Genomic DNA, 25,112 nt, shown 5'->3' with positions numbered 1-25,112 from the left:
TTCTTTTGTGCCGGCCGATTTGGACAGTGATTCTGCTACCTTTTGGGAGGAACGTCTGGTTAATACCGGCCGGCAAGACAAAAGAGAAAATACAAACGAAGTGCTTATGTGCTCATATGGGTAGTTGTACGGCGCCTGCAACATCTTATACAGGAAAACTGTGCAAAACGGGGAAAATGACTAATACTGCATTTCCTGTGGCTCACCGCATTCACTGTGGAATTCAGGAAAAGGGCAGAAAAGCCCTATAAGTAGCTTAAGTTTGTGTCCGCACATATGAACCACTTTCGCAGTTAGATAGAATCAATCCTGGGTGTATGTTGTTGGGATTACTACATACTAGTAGTCTGTAGGTATGTAACGTTAGTGATTTAGTTTGAGATGTTTACGTGGAGGGTCAAGGTTGGTGAGTCTTTTGTACTTCGGATTAAGTTCGTGCGTCACCTGAGATGAGACAAAGTTCTTTCGCAGATTCCGATCTACTGTGGTGATTGTTCATTCGTAAGGAGCGAGCATCTTTCTGGATCTTCGAGTTTCACGGACCGACGATTTGTTATGCGGAAATTACGCTGGAAGTGGAAAGGCTAATAGGCTAACGCTACCGACTTTCTTTTGACTCACCTAGAACTGTGATTACCAGCTGTAGTGTTTGCGGACTGTGAGACAACGTTGGACAAAAGCAGCAAATATTACTTGGGTCCGTGACAAATGACATCTTTTTGAAAGATGTCCATATCGGGAACTACTAGATGAACTTGACGCGAACTTGTCCGAGCACCATTCAATGTTTTCTGTTCTGAAGGGGTTGGAATACCCAGTTTCCCCACTACCAGGAAATCTGAGGAAAATAGGAAAACAAAACTGCCTCGAACTGTCTACGTGGCTTGGCGGCTGACTACTTCAGATGACTACTCCTAGCGAACGTTCTCAGAAGTTTCTTCTCCTTTTCTTCGCCGAGAGTATAACTGAATGTGTTGAACAGTGTTGGTGTAACAGCTGTATTGGGTACCTGTGTCACATTATATCCGTGTAACTGGTCAAAGTTCGGTGTTTTTGCCATGGGAATCACCGGGGGTGTCCTCGGGTCCCGGAGAGGGGGGAGCTCCTACTTTCGCCTTTGTCGGGCAAAGACATCTCGACATGTCGCCCATCCATCACTGTCAAGCACACCCAACACTCGGGAACAATCGCGCTCTCACGTTGCTAAGGTTAACAATGACCTGGATCCCTCCGTCCCTTTAACGTCACGGTGGATTTGTGCGACACGACTTCCGCCTTCTTTTCGACTCCGACGCGGGGCGAAAGTGGCCGAGACGGCTGGTGTACAACATAATTACATCGTTAGAAAACGACAGGAGATCAAGACGACGAAACAGGTCTCCATCAACATTCTGCGAATATTTTATGGCTCTTCAGTAAATATAGCTGGGCACATGAGAACTCGTCATATTGTGCAAGCCGCCGGCATTCCGTGATGACGATGCCGGGAGTGAGTGACCCCCGCTCCTGTCAATCATATCTAACAGCCGGCCATATAAGAGCGACCAGCAACCTTCGACCGAATCAATTGCCACTGTCCAAGACTACCAGTCGCATCTCCACTCAGTGCTCTCAAGTCACATCGTCAGGCAGTCTTCCGAACTCCATCTTTTGTACTTTGAGGTAAGGAACGCCGGTTTGTGATCATGGGAGGATAAGCTTAGAGTACTCTTTTGCAGCCTTTGTGTGTACATTTTTGACGAACTTCCTAATCGAGGCAAGCTGGCCTGATGGTCTGTTGCCTTTCTAGACGCTCGAACGTCATTAGGACTTTCCATGATAGGACTTCAAAAGTATTTCTCCAAAATCTGCCCATTGCCATGTATTTAACTTTCTTGTTTAGACAAAGCGATATGCTGGATAATTCAATTATTTCGTTATGATACACAATATTTCTTTTACAGAATAGTTTGTTTTGATAGAAAACAAGTCGCAGACAGAAATGCAAACAAAAACATAGAGCGGTGAGATGCATACAGTATTGATTCTCCAACACGTTGGTCATCTTGCGCTGTTCGTGTGTATGGCGCTGTTCGTGTGTATGTATTACTCTTCATGAGAATTTTCCAATCTAGTTAAAATGGTAACATCAATTTATAACTGTGTTCCAATGTACGCCATGATGAAGAGGTGATATAACGGTGAGGAAATCGTAGGCTATCAGCTGCATTTCTGTCGAAGAATGGAAACGTCATTTTAGACACTGAAACTGTTTTTGTTTGCTTTTAGAAAAAATCTCATTGAAGCTGCAACACCACATTCTAGTCCTGCGCCACGTTTTGAAATGTGAAATTACCGAAATCGACGAATAGGGATCTGTGTGAATTTCGCCACTGTCTTTGATGTAGTTAAAATGGCAAAGTACTCTGCCTTTTGTATGGGTTATTCTATTAACGTACGCGTCTGGATCGATAAATTGTCAGGATCGAAAAAAGTCATTGTCCCGGGTAGAAGGTCTATGTTTTCGTTATGACCTGTCATCCTCAATCTATAGTGCGTACAAGTGCGTCAAAGGACAAAAAGGACAAAGTGACGCAGAAATTCCCTGCTGCCACACCACGTACCTCACGTAACTTGACTGACTATAAATCTATTTTGTTTTTCAGGCAAGACGCCACACTCTACTATGTACGAAGTTGACTCCTACTACCGCCCACCTCCTACTTTCGGCATGACGTACCCTCCCCCACCTGCCCGGAGCTGGATGCCTGACGTCCAGCCGTACTCTGGACACGCCATGGACAAGACTTCCCCGGTCTCTTCCCCACACGACGAGATGAGGTGAGACGGGTTCTCAATGTTGTATGCCATCCAAACAATCACTCTCTGAGATACTTTAACCTCATTGGACTAGGAACTAGGAAGAGCTGTAAAACTCCATTTACAGAAATCTTTGCCAGCTATCAGCTACAAAATCAAAACTCACCACTTGCAGAGGATACAAATACAATGTAATAAGGATACCTTTTTATATTTTTTGAACGTGCAGACGAAACTTCGTTGCAGACGAAACTTTTAAACGCAACAGAATGCAAGGCGGCTTTACAATTTACGAATGCCGGCTGAATTCGTAGATCGGACAGAGCTCGCCAAATTTCAACAATGACAATGACAATGACAATGATCTTTATTTGCATGACCTTGCCCATATGGGCTAAATGCAGTAGTTAACCCGAGCATCGGCTGTATTTTTCCGAATTTTCGCTGATTATTTGCCCCTTCACATTCACAAATTGGACGGGGCTCGGGAGACATTTTGTAGGGCATGAGTAGGGTGGACGGGCACCCTAAAACAATGATATTAGACTAGAGGAATTTTGCAATAAACCCATCCAAGATCTCATAAAAAGTTTTAAAAATTGTCGCCAAGGCCTCTCTGAATTTAAGCGCAGCTTCCAGGGACCCGAGAACGTCGGTCGAGCTGCCAAAAATCGTCCGAACACCGCGCAGTCGCCAGGACGTCGGTCGTTCTTCTTCCGAAAATGCCAATTTAGAGCTCGCCAACACGTCAGCCGAGCTAAATTCTTGATTTGTAAAGTGGGCTTTATTGTGCACACAAAAACACATAAAAAACTTTCAGTCTCGATGTCACGTCCAGGCCGCACAGAATTGCAACTTTCAATTGTATATGTTCATTGCGTAGAGCCACTGATAGCAATACGTTACTGCTTCTCAGCTGTTATATTTGTGTTTCCATTCTTTCGGAGTGTTTTTATGTCTTTCACGGGAGAGTTGGACTTGACCAAGATGCGCATTTTCAATGTATGATATGATAACGGTAATCAAGAAGTATACAAAAGTCTTGTGTGGGCAATTTGGGGCATTCGGAGACGGGAAACGAGATATATCATTAGTACTCTTTTCTCCCGTTCGCAAGTTCCCAGGCAGAGAGTTCTCACAGGGTCTAGGCATAGTAACAGTCACCGCTCGGCTCGGATGTTGACAAGTTTCGCGACGATAAGATGGATGAGTGATTTAGTTACGAACCGTGAAAGCACATTCGCTCTCCTCAGCGTGAGGCAAGGAGTCGTCAGTACCGCGAAGCAAGATGTTCCGAAGAAACCATATGGGGAGCGCGGCCCGGGCGCTAAGCCGATTTACAATGTAATCCTTGATACAGCTGAGTCCGCTGATATCTGTTACGTCTACGCGCGAGACTTGCTGTTTGATAGTCGAAAGGTTCTGATTCTAAAATAACATATAAAGCAATAGCAGCTCTTCAAAAACTACTTTTTTTCTAACTTTGAAATTAACCAAATCCTGCCTGCGCCCTCATAAAATTTACCAACCTGGTATCCAGCCGTATTATAGCTCCCGAGTCTCTTCTGTCCTCTCCGCTAATATGTATTTGAGGAGAGGGCAGAAGAGACTCGGGACTTGCTATAAATTATAATACGACTGGATACCAGGCTTCAAATTCACTACTATGTCTGCAGTGAGCATGGGTGCACTACATGGAAACTCCGCCAGGACTCTCCAATAGCAGAATTACAGAATACCAAGGGCTGTCACCATAGGTCCTTACTCTGTAGTTGCGATGATCTTTTGATCATAGCATCTACGGTAGAAACAAGTGTTTACACCTGTACGGAAAGAACAATGATCAGCGTTATAGAATAACACTGTCTAACTGGTCAACATGCGCCACTTAATTGCACATTGATTCACTTCTACTTGTGGGAACTTTCAGATTGCCAAAGCAAGATTCACATTGATAGAGGGTATTAAGATGTTCATAAAATGTGCCTTCTATTTCCCTAGGTACCGTTACCCGACCTACCGCACTACGGGAGAAATAGGGATGCACAAGATGCACACCTACGAGCCGCCAATCACACCCCCGTCCAAGTCGTCAGGTGAGCACGATTTTCCTTCTAATCAGATGTACCGTCGCAGAATAATCACTCTGTCAATGAACTTGGTCTTGTTGGGGTAAAGGTGACGTGGGAATATGTTTTTTAACAATAAAATACTGACATCCAGAAGCACCCCTGAAATCATGTTAGGGTCTCTGTCTTGGTCTTGCTTGCATGGTAAATGAAACTTTGGGACGCTGCTTTAACTAAGACTAAGAGTGACTATCGCAGCTACGTTGTGATTTTTACTTGATGCATGAAGTTCAAATTGTTTGAAACGACCAAATGTGTGAGGTTACATGCAAATGCGTCTTCTATCACTTGCGTATTATCTACGGAGTTATTCCAGTGACTTTCGTATAAGATAGAGTAAGTGATACTAGTACCATAGTGACAGACACACTCCACTAAACTCCGAAGTGGCGAATGGCACATACGCGTGGCAACTGCGGGTCGCTTGTCAGAGCACACCTAGCGCCACGTCGATGAATTACACAACTGTGTGAAAATCAGAAGATAGTTGTCAACCCGGGACCAAGTGCTACTCTTGTGATCAGAACTGAACAGAAGCTGCCTTCCTCCCTCAAACTACTAGTGCAATGTACCTAAAAGTTTCCTGTATTAGTGTATAATTAACTAACATGGGTTATGTGCAACCTCTGAAGTACGCCGAGGACTGTCCGTAATCTATTCTACAAGTGTCCACACTCATCAGTATCATAAATTATTAAAACCAAAAGCTTCTATACACGCATCTTGCGACTGTCTTTTGATTTCATAAGTTGTTCTCGAAATACACCTGACATCAACGGTGACGCACCCTGAGTCAGGCTTGGCAGCGCCACCTATCATGCAGTTTATTTCCCAGGGCTGAGTTAGACATATTTGGCCCTGCAGTCCATATTTGGAAACCCCATTGCTTTATATGGCAGGCGCGTGAGGTATGCGCTTCGCCTCGCCTTTTATATCCTTCCGCGTATGCGATAAATATTACCAGAACTTCACCTGTAAATCATGTGCATGACCTAAAAGGTTTTTCATAAAATTGTGAAATTATCTGAAAATCGTAGGGTGACTTTTAGCGCTGTAGAGACCGTGTTTGTGAAAATAAGCAAAAACGTAGTGCGGTGGTGTGGATGCACACGCGTCTAGGAAGGGGGTGATAAGGAATTCCTTTTGCAGAGGTGTCGGTGCACCCAGAAAGGAGAACCGGGAAAATACAGCCCGAACAAGTGTGGGAGCTTCGCGTATAGTACACAAAATGAATACTGCAGGACAAAACGGAGGTAGGTCACTAAAAAGAATGATCGGGTCGTTGAAAAGCTGGTGGAATTTGGCTTAATGCAAGGGAAAATTGTCCCTGGCGTCGTGCATATAGCGGGGCGAGGGGCAGGAAGCCCGTGGGATAGCAAAAATCACGGAAATCTGGTTTTGACAGTTGGTGCGGTCTGGACTCAGAAATGGTATTGTTTTGGTCGAACTTTAAAAAAACATGTGATCATTGTTATTTTTCGCAGGTGCAGGTGATCTGACCAACCTGGACTACGGACACCCCCCTCAACTAGGGAACGGCAACGACGACTACGGGGACGGCGATTCCGATGGCTCGGGCGATCAGGACAGCCCGTCGGGGCACGGAGTGAAGCGCTCCGCAGACGACTCTCACGGCTCGTCCGGCGGAGCAGGCATGACCAAGAAAACCAAGGGACGAGTCAAAATCAAGATGGAATTTATTGACAACAAACTGAGACGCTACACCACTTTCTCCAAGAGAAAGACTGGCATCATGAAGAAGGTAGGAAAACATGACCTTGCTAGCTCTAGCCGCGTATGTCTCGTAATGTCATTGATCGTGACTTTCACTCGAGGTCGTTTTGCCATACCTCAGATAAGCTATTGAGAATGCGGTTAATGCTGCCAAAAAGTTATATGAAGTCTTCGTATCCATTCCCTACTCCGAGCCTGCATGGTGTCATGCTGTTTTTGGGGGGTGACACCCTTTGACCCGCCTCGTCAGCTGGACACGCGGCCCCCCAAAAATGGTGTCTGGCCCGATCGCAATCGTCCCTCACTTCCCCTTCTGCTTTCCTGTCTTTCTGTCGAGCCGCATTTCCAATCCCTACTACCATGGGCCCTTCTCTCCATTCCTCTGCAGGCCTACGAGCTGTCCACCCTGACGGGGACGCAGGTGATGCTCCTGGTGGCGAGCGAGACCGGGCATGTTTACACCTTCGCCACGAGAAAGCTCCAACCCATGATCACCAGCGAGGCCGGCAAGGCCCTGATCCAGACCTGCCTGAACTCCCCGGACCCGCCGAGCCAGGGCCAGGCGGCCGGCCACGGTCAGCACGACCAGAGGATGTCCGTCACTGGGTACGAGGAGACTGATCTGACATATTCCACCGAAGCTGAAGACAACATGAAGGTAAGAGACAGAGAGTTTTTCTTTGGTCGATCGCGGCCAGTGCCTATGTTTACCGGCTGCTATACAAATAGGCGTCGTGTCGTCTGCTATCTCTTCGATAGAGCGCTACATTTGTTTGCTTGTTTATTTCTGCAAGACGTTAAAAAAATCACAGACCCACAATATTTTTGCAAGGCTGAATGTAAAGTTAATTTGTTTCAAGGTTAAGAAAATAATCGCTTTCAGTCAAATTCGACCATAATGTGAAACATGGAAGTTGTAACAAAACTGTAAATCAGTTTGTGAATCCAATCGCCGGAACAATTCTACCGCGTTTCCTTATTTTCTTACAACATAAAAGAAAGGTAAGTTTTGTATTATTCTAGACCTGAATTCTAGCGCCCAAATACGCTGGCAAGTCTGTCTTGTAAAGTGTTTACATGTTTGGGTTCGATCTCAGTTCTTGCGGGGGCGAGTTAGTTTGACAGGCAGGTTCTCAATTATGTCGAAACATTAACAGGAAATGTTGTGCAGATTGTTTGCTGGTTTAGTGCACAGGGCCCTGCCAGTTTTGAATGTGGAATTGTAAATTTTCCGGTGCCCGGACGGTGCGCACACAGCTTTACATGTTGTGACGGAAAAGCGAGACCGTGCAACGAGCCTCCCCACACTTCCGCAAAACCCGGCCGGGGAAATTCAGCTCCCGTCCCCTCGGCTCGCCAGCTGTTCCCGCCAGCCACTCGAAAACATGTTGATTATGCTTCAAGATAGCACGAATTACCGCAAGTGTCACCCAGCGTTTCTAGTCCGGAAGATTTGAAGATTGCCAAAAGGTCCCGAAAATTCCCCCTGGCGCACGTAGTAGCATTTGTAGGGTTTCATTGATAAAATTTCAAGCAGACCTCCCTGTCCAAATTTGGAACACCTGTGCCAAATATGGCGGAGCACATTCCTTATATGTCAAGTCAGCGGGCCCGACAAGTCTGCTTGTTTGCATTTGACGCAAGTAGAGATGGGAGTAAATACTGCAGCCTCAGCACACAACCTTATATGGGCACCAGGCCTATATGGGGAATGTGCCCACCAGAAATGGTATACACATTGGACTGTATGGGCCTGCTAAAGTGAGAGTGATGTTTTCCATGTGAATCAAAGGTCTTGATTTTGTCTTGCTTGAATTGTGAAGTATTAGAAAACAGAAAAATGCAAATTTCTGTGGCCTTGGTTGTTGGATAACACTACATGCCTATGCTGAAAGCGGAATGCATGATTTGGCCATGAAGTGATGTAGATTTTTCCCAATGGACGAACGAACGGACTTGAACTTGTTAAGTTGAACTTGAGTAAAAATTAAAAAAAAAAACTTGTGTTTGCGACAACTGGGGTCTTGATATTTAGACCTAGGCTTGCTGAAAAATTGTCATATAGTTGTTTTTGCAGATGCTCCTGGGGATTTGGAAGTAATTATTTTGTAAATTTCAGATTTACAAGTTGATTAATGGTGTCTTTGTCGAAAGCACAGTCAAGTCACGTTGTAGTTTTTTTTGTAATGTGTCAGTAACAGCATGCTGGCGTTATATATTTTTAGAATTAAGTTATACATGTATATGAGAACAGTTGGAAATTTATTTGCTCTTGTCAAAATGTCTCCAAGCTCTGCGTTTGACAGCTGTTGATTATGTAAATGGCTTCAGTGTGCCTGAGTGTTCGGACATGTGCCAGCCACAAAGTTGGGATGTCTGCAGGCATAGCTCAGATAAAGGCTTATTTTTATCCTCCCTGTCTCTAACACATAACAACTGTACAGGATTTCTCTCCAGCCTACGACAAAATATTGAGCTGCACTATTTCATTTGTCGACTGCATTTTCAAGTGTTTTTTCCGTCGGTTAGGTTTCGAAAATTGCAAACTGTTGTGTATATCAACTGTCATCTTCCTGACTGTTTAAATGTAACAGGGCTATCCTATTATCTGCTTAATTAGGGGGCTGGAGTTAATTAGGCAGATAGAACAGGAGCTGTGAGTGTAATGATGATGTTTGATTTGACACCTGACTGCCAAATAAGGTAGACTAGAGTCAACACAGCCAGGGAACTGAATAAATAGTGGAGTGCAGCCGGCTGTAACAATGAGGTTATATTTAGGAGAAAGTGTTATTTGGATGTGTACATTTGAGGCAGACTGAAAGTTGCGTTAGTCTGCCAAGCTCTAGTCAAAATACACATTGGGTCGGAGACAACCAGCACAAGACAGGGTCTTCAGATCAAATCTGCCCTGCCATATTTGGGCACGAGATGTTGGTTCTTTAGCTAGAAGCTGATGGGCTTGATGATAGAGCAGAGCAACTCTCCTCAGACAGCAGGTTGGGCCATCACCATGTACGGACAAAGAATTTGGCTAATCCTTGGTTATCTCAATGTAGAATTTCCAGTGGAACTGTAAGGAATCAGCGTTTAATTACGGTGACCAAGTGAGGATTGTAGAGTTGGTAAAACGACGGAGGCTGAACAGTCCTCATGAAATTGTCAGGCAAACAGAGATACAGCTACCCTGTCTGGTTTCATTGTTGGTCCCTTTATTTTCATGACTTTGGTCTGTGATTTGCAGGCAGATACAGCATTTATACTGTAGTTAGTAGTGGAGGGTGAAGCCTTGAGGACAGGCATGCTTCAAGGACATAGGCACACAGTTAAACTACCTTGGAATACTTGTATCATTGATGTAGTCATTTGATACTACATGTGACATGATTTGCAATACACAGCATATTGGTGCAAACAGTTTGAAATTTGACGCCAGTCCAACGTTACATCTATGCAAGGACATTTTCCAGACACTAGCAATTTGATGTACATAATTTATGAAAAGTGTTATCATATCAGGTTGTAATTGGACTCCTGGAGTTTGATTTCACTGATGGAAGGCAAGGTCCTAGATGTGATAAAATCACCGATGGCCATTATGGACTGAGTTGACAACCATCTGGGTTATTTGTGGGCTTGGCTGTGGCATTGTTCTCTGTTGGTCCTGAGGCATGGGAAACTGGTGATGTCTAACACATGGACAAGGTTGTGGAGAGGGTAGCCAGGTTCAGTAGTTAAATGACGTTCCTGCACCTTCTGCAGGAGTTTGTCTTAATTTCCTCTAATGGGATGGATACCGAACTACCTAGATCCTGCTGTTTTGGCACAATTTATGGTAGAACTATTCTTCTGTAGGTGGTTGATAAGGTTGATGGCTTTAAAAAGACCCCTTTGCACACCCTTGCGTGTGTGCTGACGTACATCCCATGACACAGACAGGGCTCTTGCCTTGGGCACAGGTCCTTCTGACGCAGCCACAACTTACACTCATGCTTCTTCCATGTGAACATTTCTCCTTGGCAAAGTCGACGTGAAACATCTTGCAGTTCATGTCACTATATCACAAAACATCTGTCAGGCAAGAGCTATTTTCAGTTGCCTCTGTGGGATAATGACTTTGCCGGTCTCCTGGTCTCTCCAGTCAACTCTGTGCACACTAATAATGCTATCAATCATATCACTATGTGCAGAAAGAAAAGGATGAGCTGATTTGGTTGTTGTCAACTTAGAGATGGTGATGTTTGAATAACGTTTTTAATAATTGCCGTAAGTAGATTTGCATAATGAATCTCATTGCAACCCCACTCTGGGTATGATAGATTTCCCTGAATCGCCAGGATAAGGTTTAGGAAAAAACAGATTATCACTGAATCCTAATGCAAAGTGTGTTTCTTTTCTTCTTTTCGGGTAATGTGTGTACTTGACATTGTCAGGAGCGGTTTGAAAGTCTAAACTATTTAGGAAAGTAAAGCATTCCTGTGCGTCTTACGCCTGGCCTCACTCTGACCTCATATGGTGTTTATGGTGATGTCAGACTTGCTGATTACACAGAGCAGATCTGTGTAATGCTGCAAGAAGTAGCCGCTAGATAAAACAGCACAAATCAGGGCAAAAATCAGAATGTATGGCCTTTCGTTTGGCACTCACACCTTTGAAAATAAACAAATCGGAGAAAAACTCATGGAAAATAAGGCAAGAGAGCAACATAGATACTTTGGTACTTAAATTTTCTCATACAGATTCTTACAATGTCAATAGTTTTTGAGTTTTTGACAAATAATTTTGAATTACACTTGACTTCATTGAATTCTTTTTGGCTTTAACGTACCACCACTTGACTACATTACAGTCTTCCAGACCTGCTTCCCAGGACAAGATGTGTCACAAGAGATTATATCATCCTATATTACATAGAAGAAGAAGAAGTGAAGAAAGTTGAGCAAAATTGGCTAGTACTAGTAGTAGATCAGGAAAGCCTGTGGGTCCAGGCTGTGGTGAGGGTCAGCACCTCAGGGGACCCCGCCCTCCCCTGGGCCAGTCCTGCACCTGTTAGCACCAGCTGGACCCAGGCCCTCCCTCTCATCGATTATCAGGAGTATCTGCTTATCTTTTGGGGACAAAATGTCTAAAATATAACACATGTGCGTCACATGGCCATGTCAGAATTTTCCAGTGCTTCAGGTCCAATGCTCCATTAGACTTAAACTTGATGGCTTTGCACCCATGAAGGTACCAAACTGTCAAATGCAAATAGACATGTTGACATGTAGGAGATATCAGACTGTTTGCCAATAAGACTGTGCATTAGATGGCCATTAGAATGAATTCAAACTGTGAATTAAGTAGATCAGAATATGTCTATGTAGGGGAAATGGCATCATACTTTTTTTCATAGAAAGGTGAGACAATTTTTTACCCTTTTATCCTTTTACATAGTCCCTAGAGCCCCCATTTACTTAACTTGAATTTAGCTAGATGTTCAAAGGAATTTGTAATAAATACAGTCAACTTAGGACATCTCTGTTGTTGATTCCCTACTAAAAATCATTTCTTGCTTGTTACACACACATTGTAACCACCTTTGACATATGTTTTTTTATGGCCTTTATGCTCCTAGTCCTACCTCATATTAAACCACCCACTCCTGGGCTTTGTGTCCAGGATGTAAAGTGATTCATTTCAGACCTCCACTGAGTCACATACAGTATTGCAGTTTCAGTCCTGCTGTTTTTTTTCTAAGTATCAGTCATTTGCACCTGTTGCTCCTCATTATACATTCATGGATGCCCTTAGTCACGACAATCTTCCAGGAGGAGAAGCGTAAATCATTTGTGTCATTGGTGTGCAACATCAATCAGCACCAGCTTTCTTCATTGGAAACACAGTATGGTGATGAGGGATGCTGTGAGTCAGGAGGATTTCTTGGATGGTGGGGAAAAACTAGTCTGTGTAACGCAAACTCCGCTATCCGGAGCTTGTAGACTCCTCCCCGCGATCGGCACGGCAGTATGACGGGCCTGAGAAGCGCGGTTAAATCAGGCTAGGGAAAAACTAGAGAGGGACATGGAGGCATGCATGTTGAGTTTCAGATGGAGTTTTTTTTTTACTAGACCATTCAGCTGATGTACATGTTTAGACAGGGATGCACTGAAATTTTGTCAGCAGACAGGTGTATGAGGCTACTGCAGAGACTGTAACAGGTTATGTTTATCCACTGCTGTGACATATAGTGATAGGCCCAATGCAATGTAAATGAGTAGTCCCACGAAAATTAAGGCAAGACCCTGTAAGTGTAACCCATCATTCCCCTTGCAGCTAAACTCTGCTGCCCTGTCCACATTTTCTCATCCTGACGGATTTACTTTGGATTCTGCTCCATCATTCTGACACTTCCTCAGATTTGTCCCCTTCTCTGCTGAGATGACTGAAATGTACGCACACGGTTCTTGTGACCAATTGAGTAAATGACATGGGCCATGGTGTGTTTGGCGTACACTTTGAGAAAAGGTCATCAGTTTTTTATGACTGGCTCGAAAATGGTGCTAACATTTGTAGAACGACGGTTGGACCTGCTGTAAGATGAAGAGACTGGCATTCAGCAGCTCCTCTCAGCTGCCGCCCCGGGTGAACTCAACCTTTAAGGGTTTGAAATTAATAATCCAGCCCGTTATGGGTGCATCAGTTGCCTTGGTTCTAGAGCCTGAACATGCTTTGCCCTTTTGTGTTAATGGTACTGAACCTTTCTGAGCTCAAGTTTGGCCTGCCATCAGGACTGCTTATGTCAATGCTGCTTTCATTCCGTTTTTATTTATAAGTATTTAGACCCTATGAATAGTATTCAATTTCAAGTGCAACAGGAGCTGTGTAGACTGCCTGCTCACGTGATATGCTCAGGAAATAGGCAGATGGAAGTTTTTAAAAAAGACAATAGCATGTATCAAGGCTGGTGACCGGTGGTTGGCCTAAATACAGGAAAGAGACAAGGGAATAGTATATATACACAATGTACACTAATCAGCATAACCTGTTCATTCATGATTAATGAAATGGATGTGGCCATCGTGAGAGAATGCACAGCCTAGCATGACACATGGCAACAAGTGGAGGATAGCTTTCTGGTCTTGCACGTAATTCACACAACTGTTGTGATGCTCCCCTTACACTGCTGGCACAGTGGTGATCTGGTAGATCAGGAAGTGAAACACATCCATCTGGTATTTCAAAAGTTCAGATAACTCAACAACTGTAGAGAAGCCGTGATCTTGTTTGGAAGTTATTTTGGGATGAGAACAGAGCAAAATCATTGCAAGTCACTGGTTATTCAGTGCTACTGATATCTACATGTGTTTGTCACAAATAACTGACTTGCCTATCCTATCATAAATAGCAGAATGAATTTGAATCATCACCTTCTTATAACATAAGGCTCCTTAAGTTCTGTTTTTCTCAGCTATGATTTTTTCTCTTGTCGAACACAGAATGCTACATTATTTGTATTATGGGCATGTGGGCATCTAAAAACTCAAAGGCACGTTGGCCTAAAAATGAACACCCTCTAAAATCTAAGCGGAAAAACTTCCTTCGTGTTCCATGGTGATATTGATATTGCTGTCTCATCATCAACCCCAACGGTCTACTCTACTACTATTACATCATGCTACATAAGGCTGTGTTTCTTCCCACAGATGCAGAAGCCGACCATGTTCACGGTAGCGAACGTTCCGGGAGCCAGCGGAGACGGGCCGGGAGGACCCGCGGTGAACACGGCGACCAGCATCCAGATGGGCAGCGCCGGTTTCCCCATCACCAGCTACATGGCACCTGTGTCGACCACGGCAGGTGGCGGCAAGACCACCCCCACCATGCAGATCCCTGGCAGCTTCACAGCCGTGCTCCCTCCAGGTACAGTCTCGGTCAAATTTCCCTCTGAAATGGGGACAAAATAAACAATGATTAAGACATTCAGATTTTGTCAGGTATAGTACCAGTGAGTATGGTGGTTGGAAATGAAAAAAAATCCGTACCTAATCTTAAAAATCCATACATGGTCTTAAGTAAGAGTGAATTCTAAATTTTCAGTGTCTCAGTAAGTCTTTTTCATCTCCTAGAACTTGATTTGAGACCATGCTCATGAACTCTCTGACTTTTATGTGCGCAAGGAGCTTTCATTGGTTTAAGTCAAGTGCTATTTAAAGACAAAGGCTATTGATATGCGAGTTATATATAGCCTGATGTAACTGAAAGGTTCCTGATAGAAGTTTCTAAGTATAGCCTACAAAACGTGCTATGTCTGTATCTGAGGGTTGAAGTCAACACACTGTTGAACTTGAAACTATTAATAGACTGCAGATGAACTGTCTGGTACCTGAGGTGTTGAAGTATTTGAAGTTATTGAACTCAAATCACTATCAGTGTTACAATTGAAAAAAAAATTCCTGACTATTCACAGTAATTTGACCTCAAAGCTAATCGTTTCACTTGAATACTGACAGAAATATTCAGGTCTTGTGAATCTTTATGCCACAAGAGTGTTTTACGATAGTCATATCTGTGTCATGTCACTGGTATGGCTTCCAATGATTGTTTGGATGTAACATTTGAGCTCTTGTACTGAAGATACCCTGTACCTCCTGTACCCTGTAGGTACTCCCCTGCTGAGCCAGGTACAACAGGGCACCTCACAGTCTCAACAGATTCAACAACAACAACAGCAGCAACAACAACAACAGATGGTCTACAGGGTCAACGGCCAGCCTGCCTTCACAAGTAAGATTATCTTATCTCAAAGTTCAAACACATTTCAGCTCAATACTAACGTAACCTTCTTCCTATGATCCCAAGATAGCATTTTAGCAAAAATACTGCATTGGTTTCTGTATTAGGAGATAGATGAATGGGTAAACTTGAGTTGCTTGTATTGATGACTAATGTGTTGTTGTTGTTCTGGTTGTTCAGGTGGAAGTCAGAGCCATCAGCAGTCTGTGGTCTACACCATGACTCAGGCAGGAGGAGGAGACAGCCAGCAAGACTCCAGCCCCATCATCAACAACCAGAGCACCAGTAAGTCAGGAGTTCTATTCTATTCTATTTCATTCTATTCTATTCTTAATTTACTGATCAAACCCTGCTTTGAGGGTATCTGGATCAGATATCTGGTACACGGAGTTGTGACTTTGGTCAGCTCAGATTTTATTAATCTAGTGGTAGGGATTACAGTAAAAAAATTGGATTTTGCTCTCTTCAAGCTAAGAGATCCAATGTCCTGGTGGGGTTCTGTAAAAGTGTTCTGATGTTTGTTCGATAGTAGTCAAAGCCAAAGTGGCCATACACAGTAGGTCACAACAGCAGAACTTTCATTACTTTGTGGATGTGTTACAAATTGTTCTCCACTTCTTGTCCTGACAGGTACCAGTATGGCACCAACAAGCGGCAGCAGCACACTGACGGGCCACGTGATGTACCAGACCCCCCAGGGTGTCGTGTACGCGGCTCCTACGTCCATGACAGAGGCAGGAGTGGTACTAAACTATCCCCAGGGCCCCTCCGCCATCCCAGTTCCACAACAACAAGTCCAAGATCAAGGTGAGATGATAACTTTGTCTGCAGATACAAAGGCACAATTTTGATGTAAAGCATGGCTGGAAAGGAGATGTATGAAGCAAGTAACACCTATTCTTGGACCTCACCTACAAAGATCCTTGGTTCTAAGACAGGACTACAACGAAATACTTGCAAATTCTGACCACTGAATCAGAAGTAATGTTTATAGTGACCAGGAAGTCTCAGATAATAGTACTCAAGTTTAGAACCAGGGGTTTTATGGTGTGGTGTTCTTAATGATTTGTCTGAGAAGCGCACCTTGTTTTAATGGTAACTAAATAACTGACATAGTATGGATCTGAATTTAGATAAAACTTGAACTTGTTGTTATAAAATGAAGTCATGATCTACATACAAGACAAGAACTGTCTGACTTTTCTGGCTACATATTGCCTGTCGCTGTTCCTGCATGTGTTCTCTGTATATTTTCTGTACCCTTGCTCCGTATACTTTTTCTATCCTTCTTCATATTACTTGTAAACAAGTGCTAGCATTGCATTGTGGATTTTCTGTAGCCAAAGTTCCTTTCTGTGTAGCCTTATGGTTTTTTCTGTGCACGTCTCTTTCCGTTGTCCTCAGTCTTCTGTGTGCTGTAGTCTTGTCAGTTTGCATGTGTTCCTCGACCAACCCTCAACATTCTCCCTTATATCATGTAAAGTCATCCATCAGTCAAGTCCCCCCTAAATTAATTGTCCTTATTCAAACCCTTCAGAAAATATTAATTTTCATTATTTAAAGTTTTCAAAGAAAATTGATAATCCTTATTTAAGCCTTTTGGAGAAAAAATGACATTTATTTAAAGCTTTTGAAAAATATATTTGTATGTCTTGTCACTCCAAGAATGACAGTGACTTATTGACTCTAATTTTTAAATCAAATCCAAATAATATATTCAAAACATTGGAGTTTCATGAACTTTGTCCCTTTCATGTCCCTTCCATTCATCTATGACTTCCCCCTCCTTCTGTCTGTGGCAACTTCTACTTCCATTGTTCATCTACCTGCCTCCCATTTTTCAACCTTGTGCAAAAACGATCATTGCAGAAAGCCTTCTTCTGTACATAAGACTGCTCCATTGGCCCAAATCTGGCTGTCTACTTGCACAACCTACACTTTCAAATTACCTAAAAAAAACATAGACACTGGCAAGTGTCTAAAATCTTGCTCTGAGCACTCTCTGCCTCCACTAACCGGACACATTAGTGTAGTAGCAGCCGTGTTGTCCCGTACGAAGTGTGTGTGATTGTCGGCAGGTGCAGCAGGTGGCGTACAACAGGTGGTGCTGGCACCGACCACGCCCGTGCAGATTCAGATGCCGACAGTCTCTCTCCAGCCGCTTCAGCCCACACAGGTGAGACACCTTGTAAGTACACTTACTTAACCTCTTCTGTGGTGTGTGTGTGTGCTGTTCTCATAGACTAACACCAGTAGTGAAGCGTAATGCATGCCTGGTGCACAGTACAAATGTGGGGTTGGGTTTTATCAACAGTCCAATCAGGATGTGGCTACCACATGCCTGAGATTTGAATGATTGGTATCGTCCTTGAAAATGTAAGGCTGGTATGGGGTCATAATATGTAACAACTGTCCTGTGGATGATATTTCAAACAGAGTACTTGTCTTTTGTGACAGTGATTTGCATGTATGGGATTTTATCTACCCTATCTTGTACTGTCATTGTGGTGTGTGTTTCTCTTGTGAGTCATTCATGTATCCTTGAACAAGACTTGATGTTGTTGCTTTCATTGATCATCGTGAGTGTTGTTTGCACCACTTTGTTCTCCTTTTACATTTTCATCAATCTCTTTAGCCCTTCCTTTCTTTAGTTTCTGTCCACTTAAAAATATGTTTGTTCCTTTTTTTCTTTCTTGCTGTCTTAATTTTCTCCAGGCATCCGAAATCAGAACCTCATCCTGAGTCACCCGCCCTTACACGCCCGTCAATCACCCTAGTCCCGTTTGATTGGCTGGTCCAATCGTGTCCTTTGATTGGGTAGTTAGTCATGTCATTCCCCTCCTCAATGGCCGGTTGGCTCTGGCCTGTCATGTCATGTGGTCTGCTGTCGCTGTCCTCTCTCCCCCGATTGGCTGGCTGCTGACCAATGGTGTTCGGTTGCAGATGGTAGTGGCAGCCACGCCCTCCACTGAGTCCTCCAGCAACAGCGTGACTCCTGTCCTGCACACACAGACAGCCGAGACACAGACGAGCAAAGAAAGTACACGGACATCAGCGGCGTCCTAGAGTTGATATGAAAGTTGCTGGGACCAAGTGTGTTGCATGCTATTCCTAAAGCAGTCAGATGAAGATGGCATGATCCATGCATATGTTTGCTCTCTCTGTTGTCTGTTTAAGTTGTATACATACACAAACTAGTTTCTTGAATCCTTGAGAAACACATTAAAGACCATCAAGTCTGAATCAAAATTTGGTGCTGATTTGCAAAAAAAAAAAAAGGTTGGAGAATTTCATATTCAAGCATTATTTCAATTTGTTGCTATCCCATGACTTTCCTGACTGGACAGTCTGTTTCTCTGTTGTTGCCCATTTTCTGAGCAAGAAGACAATAACTTGCTAACTGCAAATGCAGAATACCTGTCAGAATGGTAAAATGTTCAAGTAAAGAAATGGCCAGTCAGATACATACAGTAGGCATGTTACTGCTGCATACTAGTACTAAATATAGAACTGTTTAGACATATGTTTTTGCTGCACAAGTCACTTGTAAATATGTATTATAGAAAGTATTTCCATTTCTAATATAAGTAATAATAGATAATTGAGTAATGTGCAGAAAGAGGAGTTAAAGCATCGACATGTAATGTTGAACATGTAAGAACACAGTATCTTATTATATAACTTAATTATTGGTGTTGTTTAGACAAAACAAGTATCAGTAAATGTACATATGCGAGTTCAAATGTTGTTTACAGCTATGAAATGCCATATTCACATGGCTTGTTGACATCATATAGTATGTAAAATGGCTTTCCTGAAAACATGCCTGCCCATGTCCTCTCTTCAAGGATTGTAAAAGAGTTCAGCTACAGAATCTGTACCTGTTTTTTCTTCAGTCCCGACTTCAGTAGATAATATTGAATCAGAATGACATGACATGGAAAATATCAGTAAATTAAGCATTGATGAATTCCTTGAATTCACTTCCAGATACCCTTTACACTTGTATATTCAATGTTTTAAATTCAAAGGTGATGAATCATAGAATTTGTGTAGCCCAAGAAGTTGTAGAAAGAAGTGTGTTGTCACTTTAAAAAAAAAAGGCTGGTTGGTGACCTTAGGGAATTAGTCTCCCTTATCAGTTTATTTTATTTTCTATTTCAGTGATCCATAGTTAGAATTGATGTGCATCCAGCAGAGATTGATGTTGGTCAATGCAGAAAGGACACAGTGTTGTTAAATAATGTACAAAAAAGGAAATGGTGATCACAGTACTTGCTGACTTGTTACTGTACAGTGCTTTGTATTTAAGTCATGTCAAATAAATACTATAATGTGATATAATCTGAAGTGTGTTGAACCAAACCTTCCTTTACATGAGGTTGTGTAAACACCCCCCCCCCCCCCACCAGTACTTCAATCTGTTATACAAGATATTGTTTATTTCTTTGCCCAATGAGCCTTGTGAGATCTTACAGTCATGTAGATCACAGTATTTCCTCAAAGGAGAATCAGCCATCTGCACCAAATCCTATAACCCTGGCCAGTGATGAGTTAAGTATGTCCACTCCAGTATTGCAGCTGTGTTGTTACTCAAGGGGGATGCGCCGGATTCAAAGGATGGAGTGTTTCTGATTAAACACTGATACTTCAGCATCCCAGCTTAGGTCCATGGGATTAAATGTGTTAACAAGAGGCAATGTGTAGTTATGATAAAAAGAAAGAAAGCAATTCAACACACATACCTGCAGTCAAGGCAGTTGGGATTTATAGAAGTCTTTTTTCACTTAAGCTTTCAAATCTAGATGTTATTTCAAAGATTACCTAATAAGACTTAAGTAATGCAAATTTTACCTCCAGATGTGAAGTAAACATCCTCTAGTAACCCTTCCCCCATGGTCAACTCAACACTCATAGATCAGTAGTGGTATATGGAGAAAACAACATGCTACAGGTCAGTTTGAAAAAACAAGAAACTTGTCAGCTGAAATATCCACCATAAGACTAAAATAACTGGGCCATGTTCTATGGATGACAAAGTTGCTGTGTTGGGCTCCAGAGGGGAAAAGGAACCAAGGGCACCCTATAAGGCCGATGGAGTATTTATCGAGTCGAAATAAAGGCATAAACAAACAAACATACTAGTAAGAACCTGGAGATGCATTGTGTCTCGAGATCTAGAGGCAATGAGGATCCTTGGCACAGAACAGACCCCAGTGGAGAAAAGAGATCACAGCCTTCTGTCCCACACCGGATGACATAAAGGATAGGTAAGTGACAAACAGTGACACAGAGAAACATATGAGGCATAATATCCCAGATTTATTCTGGTAGCAACAAAGTTAACAATAACAAAAGGTGACATGTCTATCTACATATGTCAGTATCTTTTAGTACTTTCCATACAAAACTACAAAAACAGTACTTGTAACTGAAAAAACTTCAGTAGAAAATAAATACTTCTTTTCAAACGTAAAGATTTTGTACAAAAGGTTTTTGGTCCTCAAAATGAGTAGTCTTCTGATTGGTCATGATCATCAATATACATGGTCCCTGGTCACAGGAAACTACCTTCTACCAATCAAATGTCATAAGAATAGTTTTACTACCAGCAAATCTATAGAAGAAAGCCTACCTACACCTTTAGTTGATATAGAGGAGAAAATGCCCTTCAGTGCAACTGACCTGGAATGTGCAACAGGCAAAGAGTTTTTGGAGAATAATGTTTTATCTTCCTAGATGTTAAGGACTAGATTCCGTCATATCAATCTTCTTTACTGAACAACTCAGTAACATATTGTAAGGTTACAGTGTAAAAAAAAACACAACTAAAGCTACATATCAAAAACAAGTGAACAAAGTTGATAAGAATTTAGAACATAGATTCATGTCTGCACACCTTTGCACACAGACTTAAACCTGAGGTAAACCATTCTCCTGACATGGCCACCAAGGGCTTGGCGGTGCCATGATGTGAATGGACCAAAACTATGTAAAAGTCATCATTGACAAAGCAACAGTGAAAGTGCATGCAGAAAGCCTGTCCTGCTACCAAATTGACAAACTGGCACATGATCTTTTGTCATTGTTCTTTGGCTTAAGTGCTAATGCTAATGTTGATTAAGTCGTCTTTTTCCTTAAGTTTTAAGTGTCAGTAATACAAAATAATGCTTCTGAAATTGTCACGCATGCATGCTGTTCAGTCATGTAAAGACTCTTTCCAGTGGAGGAGGCCACAAATAGACAGACTATACCTATCAAATAAGTGTTACTACTGTTATACATGATCACTGTATCGTGGTAATTGCTACTAGGTTTCAGTGCTTGCCTTTGATGACAAACTCCGGATCAAATGCAGGTCAATCAGGATCACTTTATAACATCTACATCTCCATGTGTTGTTGTAGCCTCCGTAGCAGGCTCTCTGGGGCCCTTTTTCGGCTCATAATACACCTAGGTTGCTGATTGCCGGACCCAGTAGAAAAAGAAATGGCCAGCAAAAGTGTATTATGAGACGAAAAAAGGCCCCAGAGAGCCTGCTATGGAGGCTAGTGTTGTTGTATGTTGCCCTGAAAGTGTTGCTACTCCCCGAAGAGTCTGACCTCCTCGGCGCGATGTTTGCGGGTCGCGACGTGCAGCTTGAGTTCCCTGGGCGTGTTCACCTCCACGTCACACACCTCGCAGCGCACCAGCTGGGGCTCGTTGGAGCTGGGGAGGGGAAACAGTGGAAGTTCAGTCTACTGAGACAATGAAATGTACATATCAGAGATGTGTACCACATTGACATCCTTTAACCCTTGTCCTGCTGAGCCCATATACTAGTATATACTTGTACAGGTTGCACATATGTAATGCCTGTATGTGGGTCCAGTATTTTACGGGTTTGGGCCACTTCTTGCTTCAATGTAGCATACAGCAGCAAACAGCATCCACTGTACATCCCTACATGTTGACAGTTCTACAGCTAACTTTACAGACACCCATCACACCATATCAGGCAGACATGGTTTCTCTTAAGGAGGGTTTTCTTATGTTTACTGGAGAAAATAGGTCAGTAATTATGTGTTTTCCCCATCTACATGCAGGCTTAATCTTCCACTGGGTGGTCTTCAGACTTTAGTTGTGCCACTATTTGGTCTGGATAGATTTGCCTTAATGTTGGTGGATATAGCAGGCATGTTGCTCAGAAAAGAATGTCACCATTACTATCTGATAAGAGCATTGCCCCATTAACAACATCAACAAGAAGAAGGCACAAAACGTTGGTTACACACTTGTATGCCTTTTCCCTGAGTTCCATCATGTGTTTCCTCTTCCACATGTCGTCATTCTCCTTCTTAGGGGCCCCGCCCTCTTCAACGTCCTCGACAACGGCGATACCTTGGTGGAGGCTGAGCAGGGATCGACAGTTGGCACTGGTGTCATCCAACCCGGTGTCAAGAATGTCTTCAGGCTTCACCTAGCGGGCAAAAATGAAAAAAAAGCATATTAAGTGATCTCAATCCCATTTAGCTCACTGAAGAGCTATTCTTCTACTGGCATGTAGTTAAAGAACAGCCTTAGGATAAACCTGTTCTTCTACAAGATCTCTTTTACATTCACAGCTAGGATATATAAACCCTCTCCAACAAGAGCTCTTCAGAGCCTCTGATGAAAAATAGTGGATGCTAGTTGAAACGTCTGACTGTTTCCAAAATCATATCCAGTTGCTTGAGTAATACTTCTGGAATATTTAATAATATGTATGTGGTCAACACCTATCAGCCTTGCTGCCTATGTGCCCACTTTGTATTGCCCATGTTGCAAACTCAATAAAGTCAAATCTAGTGCAACCCTGAAGCTACTATTCCTCTATGCCTCTACATGTAAAACACATTGGGACCGCGTAGCGCAGCGGGACCGTGTTCGGACCGTGACCGAGAGGTCGGGGTTCAAATCTAGCTGCCGTGTTACCGATCTTGTGCCCTTAGGAAAGGCACTTTCCCCACTTTCCTCAGGTGAAAATGAGTACTTAGCTTCGGCTAGGGCCGTCCCTCGGATAGAACGTAAAATGGAGGTCCCGTGTCTGGGGAGAGCCATACCCCAGGCAAATTAAAGAACCCCCACACGTGCGATGGTGCGGTGTGCGATGGTGTAAAATCTTTCTGTCTAGAATTGGTGATTCTCTACAGATCACCCGGACTCCAGGAAGAATAGTGACATATCAGTCACTAATGGAGATCTGTATAACCAAACCAAACCAAACCAAACATGAGATCCAGCAAAGACACTGACCTGGTTCCACCAGTACGGCTTGTGGAACATCTGCGGTTCAACTGTCTCTCGCTTGCGTTGGATCAACCTGACAGGTACCATGTTAAAATGGGAAGAATTTCTGTGAGCGCATGAAGAGTACAACAGGCAACAGGGGGGCAGTTACTTGGGAGGCATCACTGTACCCAAACCATGGACTAGTAGACTGAACACTCCTTTCCTCCATTTCACAGTCTGCCTGTACAAGTACAACAGCAAAATCCAGACTGAATCACAATGATTTTGTTTTGAAGTTTAGTCTATTCATTTGTGCTATTGTGCTATCACCATGTAATCATATCACATCTGTACAAACAACACAATTAAGAAGTTATCATGTTATTTCTACAATGTTGGTTAAATAAAATAAAGATTGAAGGGCAATCTTCTTGTGGATGTGACAACGTTCCCTTCTCAACTCCACAACCAGAGTTTCACTGGCTATACAAACATGGTCGTTAGTTTCCTCTATCTATAGCAAGGCAACTGTTTACGTGAGTATTTTGTTCTTGGCTGCATCCTGGATCCTCTTTATCCCTGAAGGGCCCCACTCAGCAATGTTGTTCTCGCTTCCCAGGGCCAAGTTGATGGCAATGCGCACCTTGTTGACCTGTGTGAAAGTAAGCCCATGTTACAGGAGCTGAGGATGGGTAGATGGTGTAGCTTGAGCAATGTACCTGGTACATGTAAAATGTACCAATATGTATATACCTATGATTAGGGGTGGGTACCGTCACAGGAAATTCAGGTCCAGGTCCGGTTCAGGTCCAAAGGATCTGGTCCAGGTCCGGACCTGAACCTGATTCAGTATGTGAAAACTTGTGAATGGACGATACTCAAAACAATGGTCCATTTCACTACAAAGAAATCTGTATTGTGCAGTATTCGACTCCCAGTTATGATATATACCATAAATGCCATTTCCATGTAGTTTCAGAAAAGACTACTGAAGCACTTCTTGTCTTGACATTAACTTGTCAACACAATATATGTATATGGAAGTAAGGGATTGACTTACAGCGATTAGGTCATCCCTTGTGAAACTAGTGTCGAAGGTTATCTCCAGGTCGTGATCGGGGAGGATTCCGATGCCCGTCTCAGGATCACAGCCCAGGCCGCAGATGGCACCGGTTAGGTGGGTGTGAGCACGGTTTGTTCTGGGTGCATGAGAACGGTGGGCCTCATGTTATGTTATGTTATTTGGTAAATATGCACAAACAGACAATAAATAGAATCTACAATTAGTGTTGCAATTAAATGAAGCTGTATATTAGACAATACTTTATAGCCTCTACCAGGCTCCCCAGGTCGCTGAAAAAATAGTAGAAATTGACCAAATAGACAGAAAACACACTTGAGGAGTAGGTTTCCGAGGAGCACAGT

The 25,112-nt window shown here is 43.0% G+C and overlaps 2 protein-coding genes across 10 annotated transcripts in view; one reads left to right on the top strand and one right to left on the bottom strand.

Moving 5' to 3' along the window:
* The first annotated feature begins 701 nt into the window (after positions 1-701).
* LOC118415142 (serum response factor-like) lies at positions 702-19,778 on the top strand. Of its 9 annotated transcripts, none has more exons than XM_035819514.1 (11): positions 702-1,662; positions 2,646-2,820; positions 4,801-4,895; positions 6,413-6,690; positions 7,051-7,320; positions 14,348-14,564; positions 15,306-15,428; positions 15,618-15,722; positions 16,068-16,244; positions 17,516-17,625; positions 18,381-19,778. In XM_035819514.1, exons 2-11 carry the CDS (start codon positions 2,666-2,668, stop codon positions 18,501-18,503), a joined length of 1,653 nt encoding a protein of 550 aa, XP_035675407.1. In that variant the 5' UTR covers positions 702-1,662; positions 2,646-2,665; the 3' UTR covers positions 18,504-19,778. The 9 variants fall into 9 exon arrangements, 7 of the variants coding, with proteins under 7 accessions (XP_035675407.1, XP_035675423.1, XP_035675414.1 ...); XM_035819530.1 differs by having other exon boundaries at positions 703-1,662; positions 18,153-19,778; XM_035819521.1 differs by having other exon boundaries at positions 705-1,662; positions 17,516-17,613.
* A 2,137-nt stretch (positions 19,779-21,915) lies between these two features.
* Positions 21,916-25,112, bottom strand: part of LOC118411391 (ATP-dependent RNA helicase TDRD9-like) — a 28,117-nt gene continuing 24,920 nt past the window's right edge. Inside the window, exons 33-37 of the mRNA XM_035813657.1 lie at positions 24,748-24,886; positions 24,224-24,339; positions 23,712-23,778; positions 22,712-22,896; positions 21,916-22,145 (exon numbers count right to left, since the gene is read on the bottom strand). Of these exons, the coding sequence (XP_035669550.1) occupies positions 22,019-22,145; positions 22,712-22,896; positions 23,712-23,778; positions 24,224-24,339; positions 24,748-24,886 (634 nt within the window). The 3' untranslated portion in view covers positions 21,916-22,018. The remainder of the gene's footprint in view (positions 22,146-22,711; positions 22,897-23,711; positions 23,779-24,223; positions 24,340-24,747; positions 24,887-25,112) is intronic.

This window comes from Branchiostoma floridae, chromosome 1 (assembly GCF_000003815.2).
Source record: "Branchiostoma floridae strain S238N-H82 chromosome 1, Bfl_VNyyK, whole genome shotgun sequence".
NCBI lineage: Eukaryota > Metazoa > Chordata > Leptocardii > Amphioxiformes > Branchiostomatidae > Branchiostoma > Branchiostoma floridae.
Note: the sequence above shows the minus strand (reverse complement) of the source record. Positions and strands in the feature narration are given on the sequence as shown.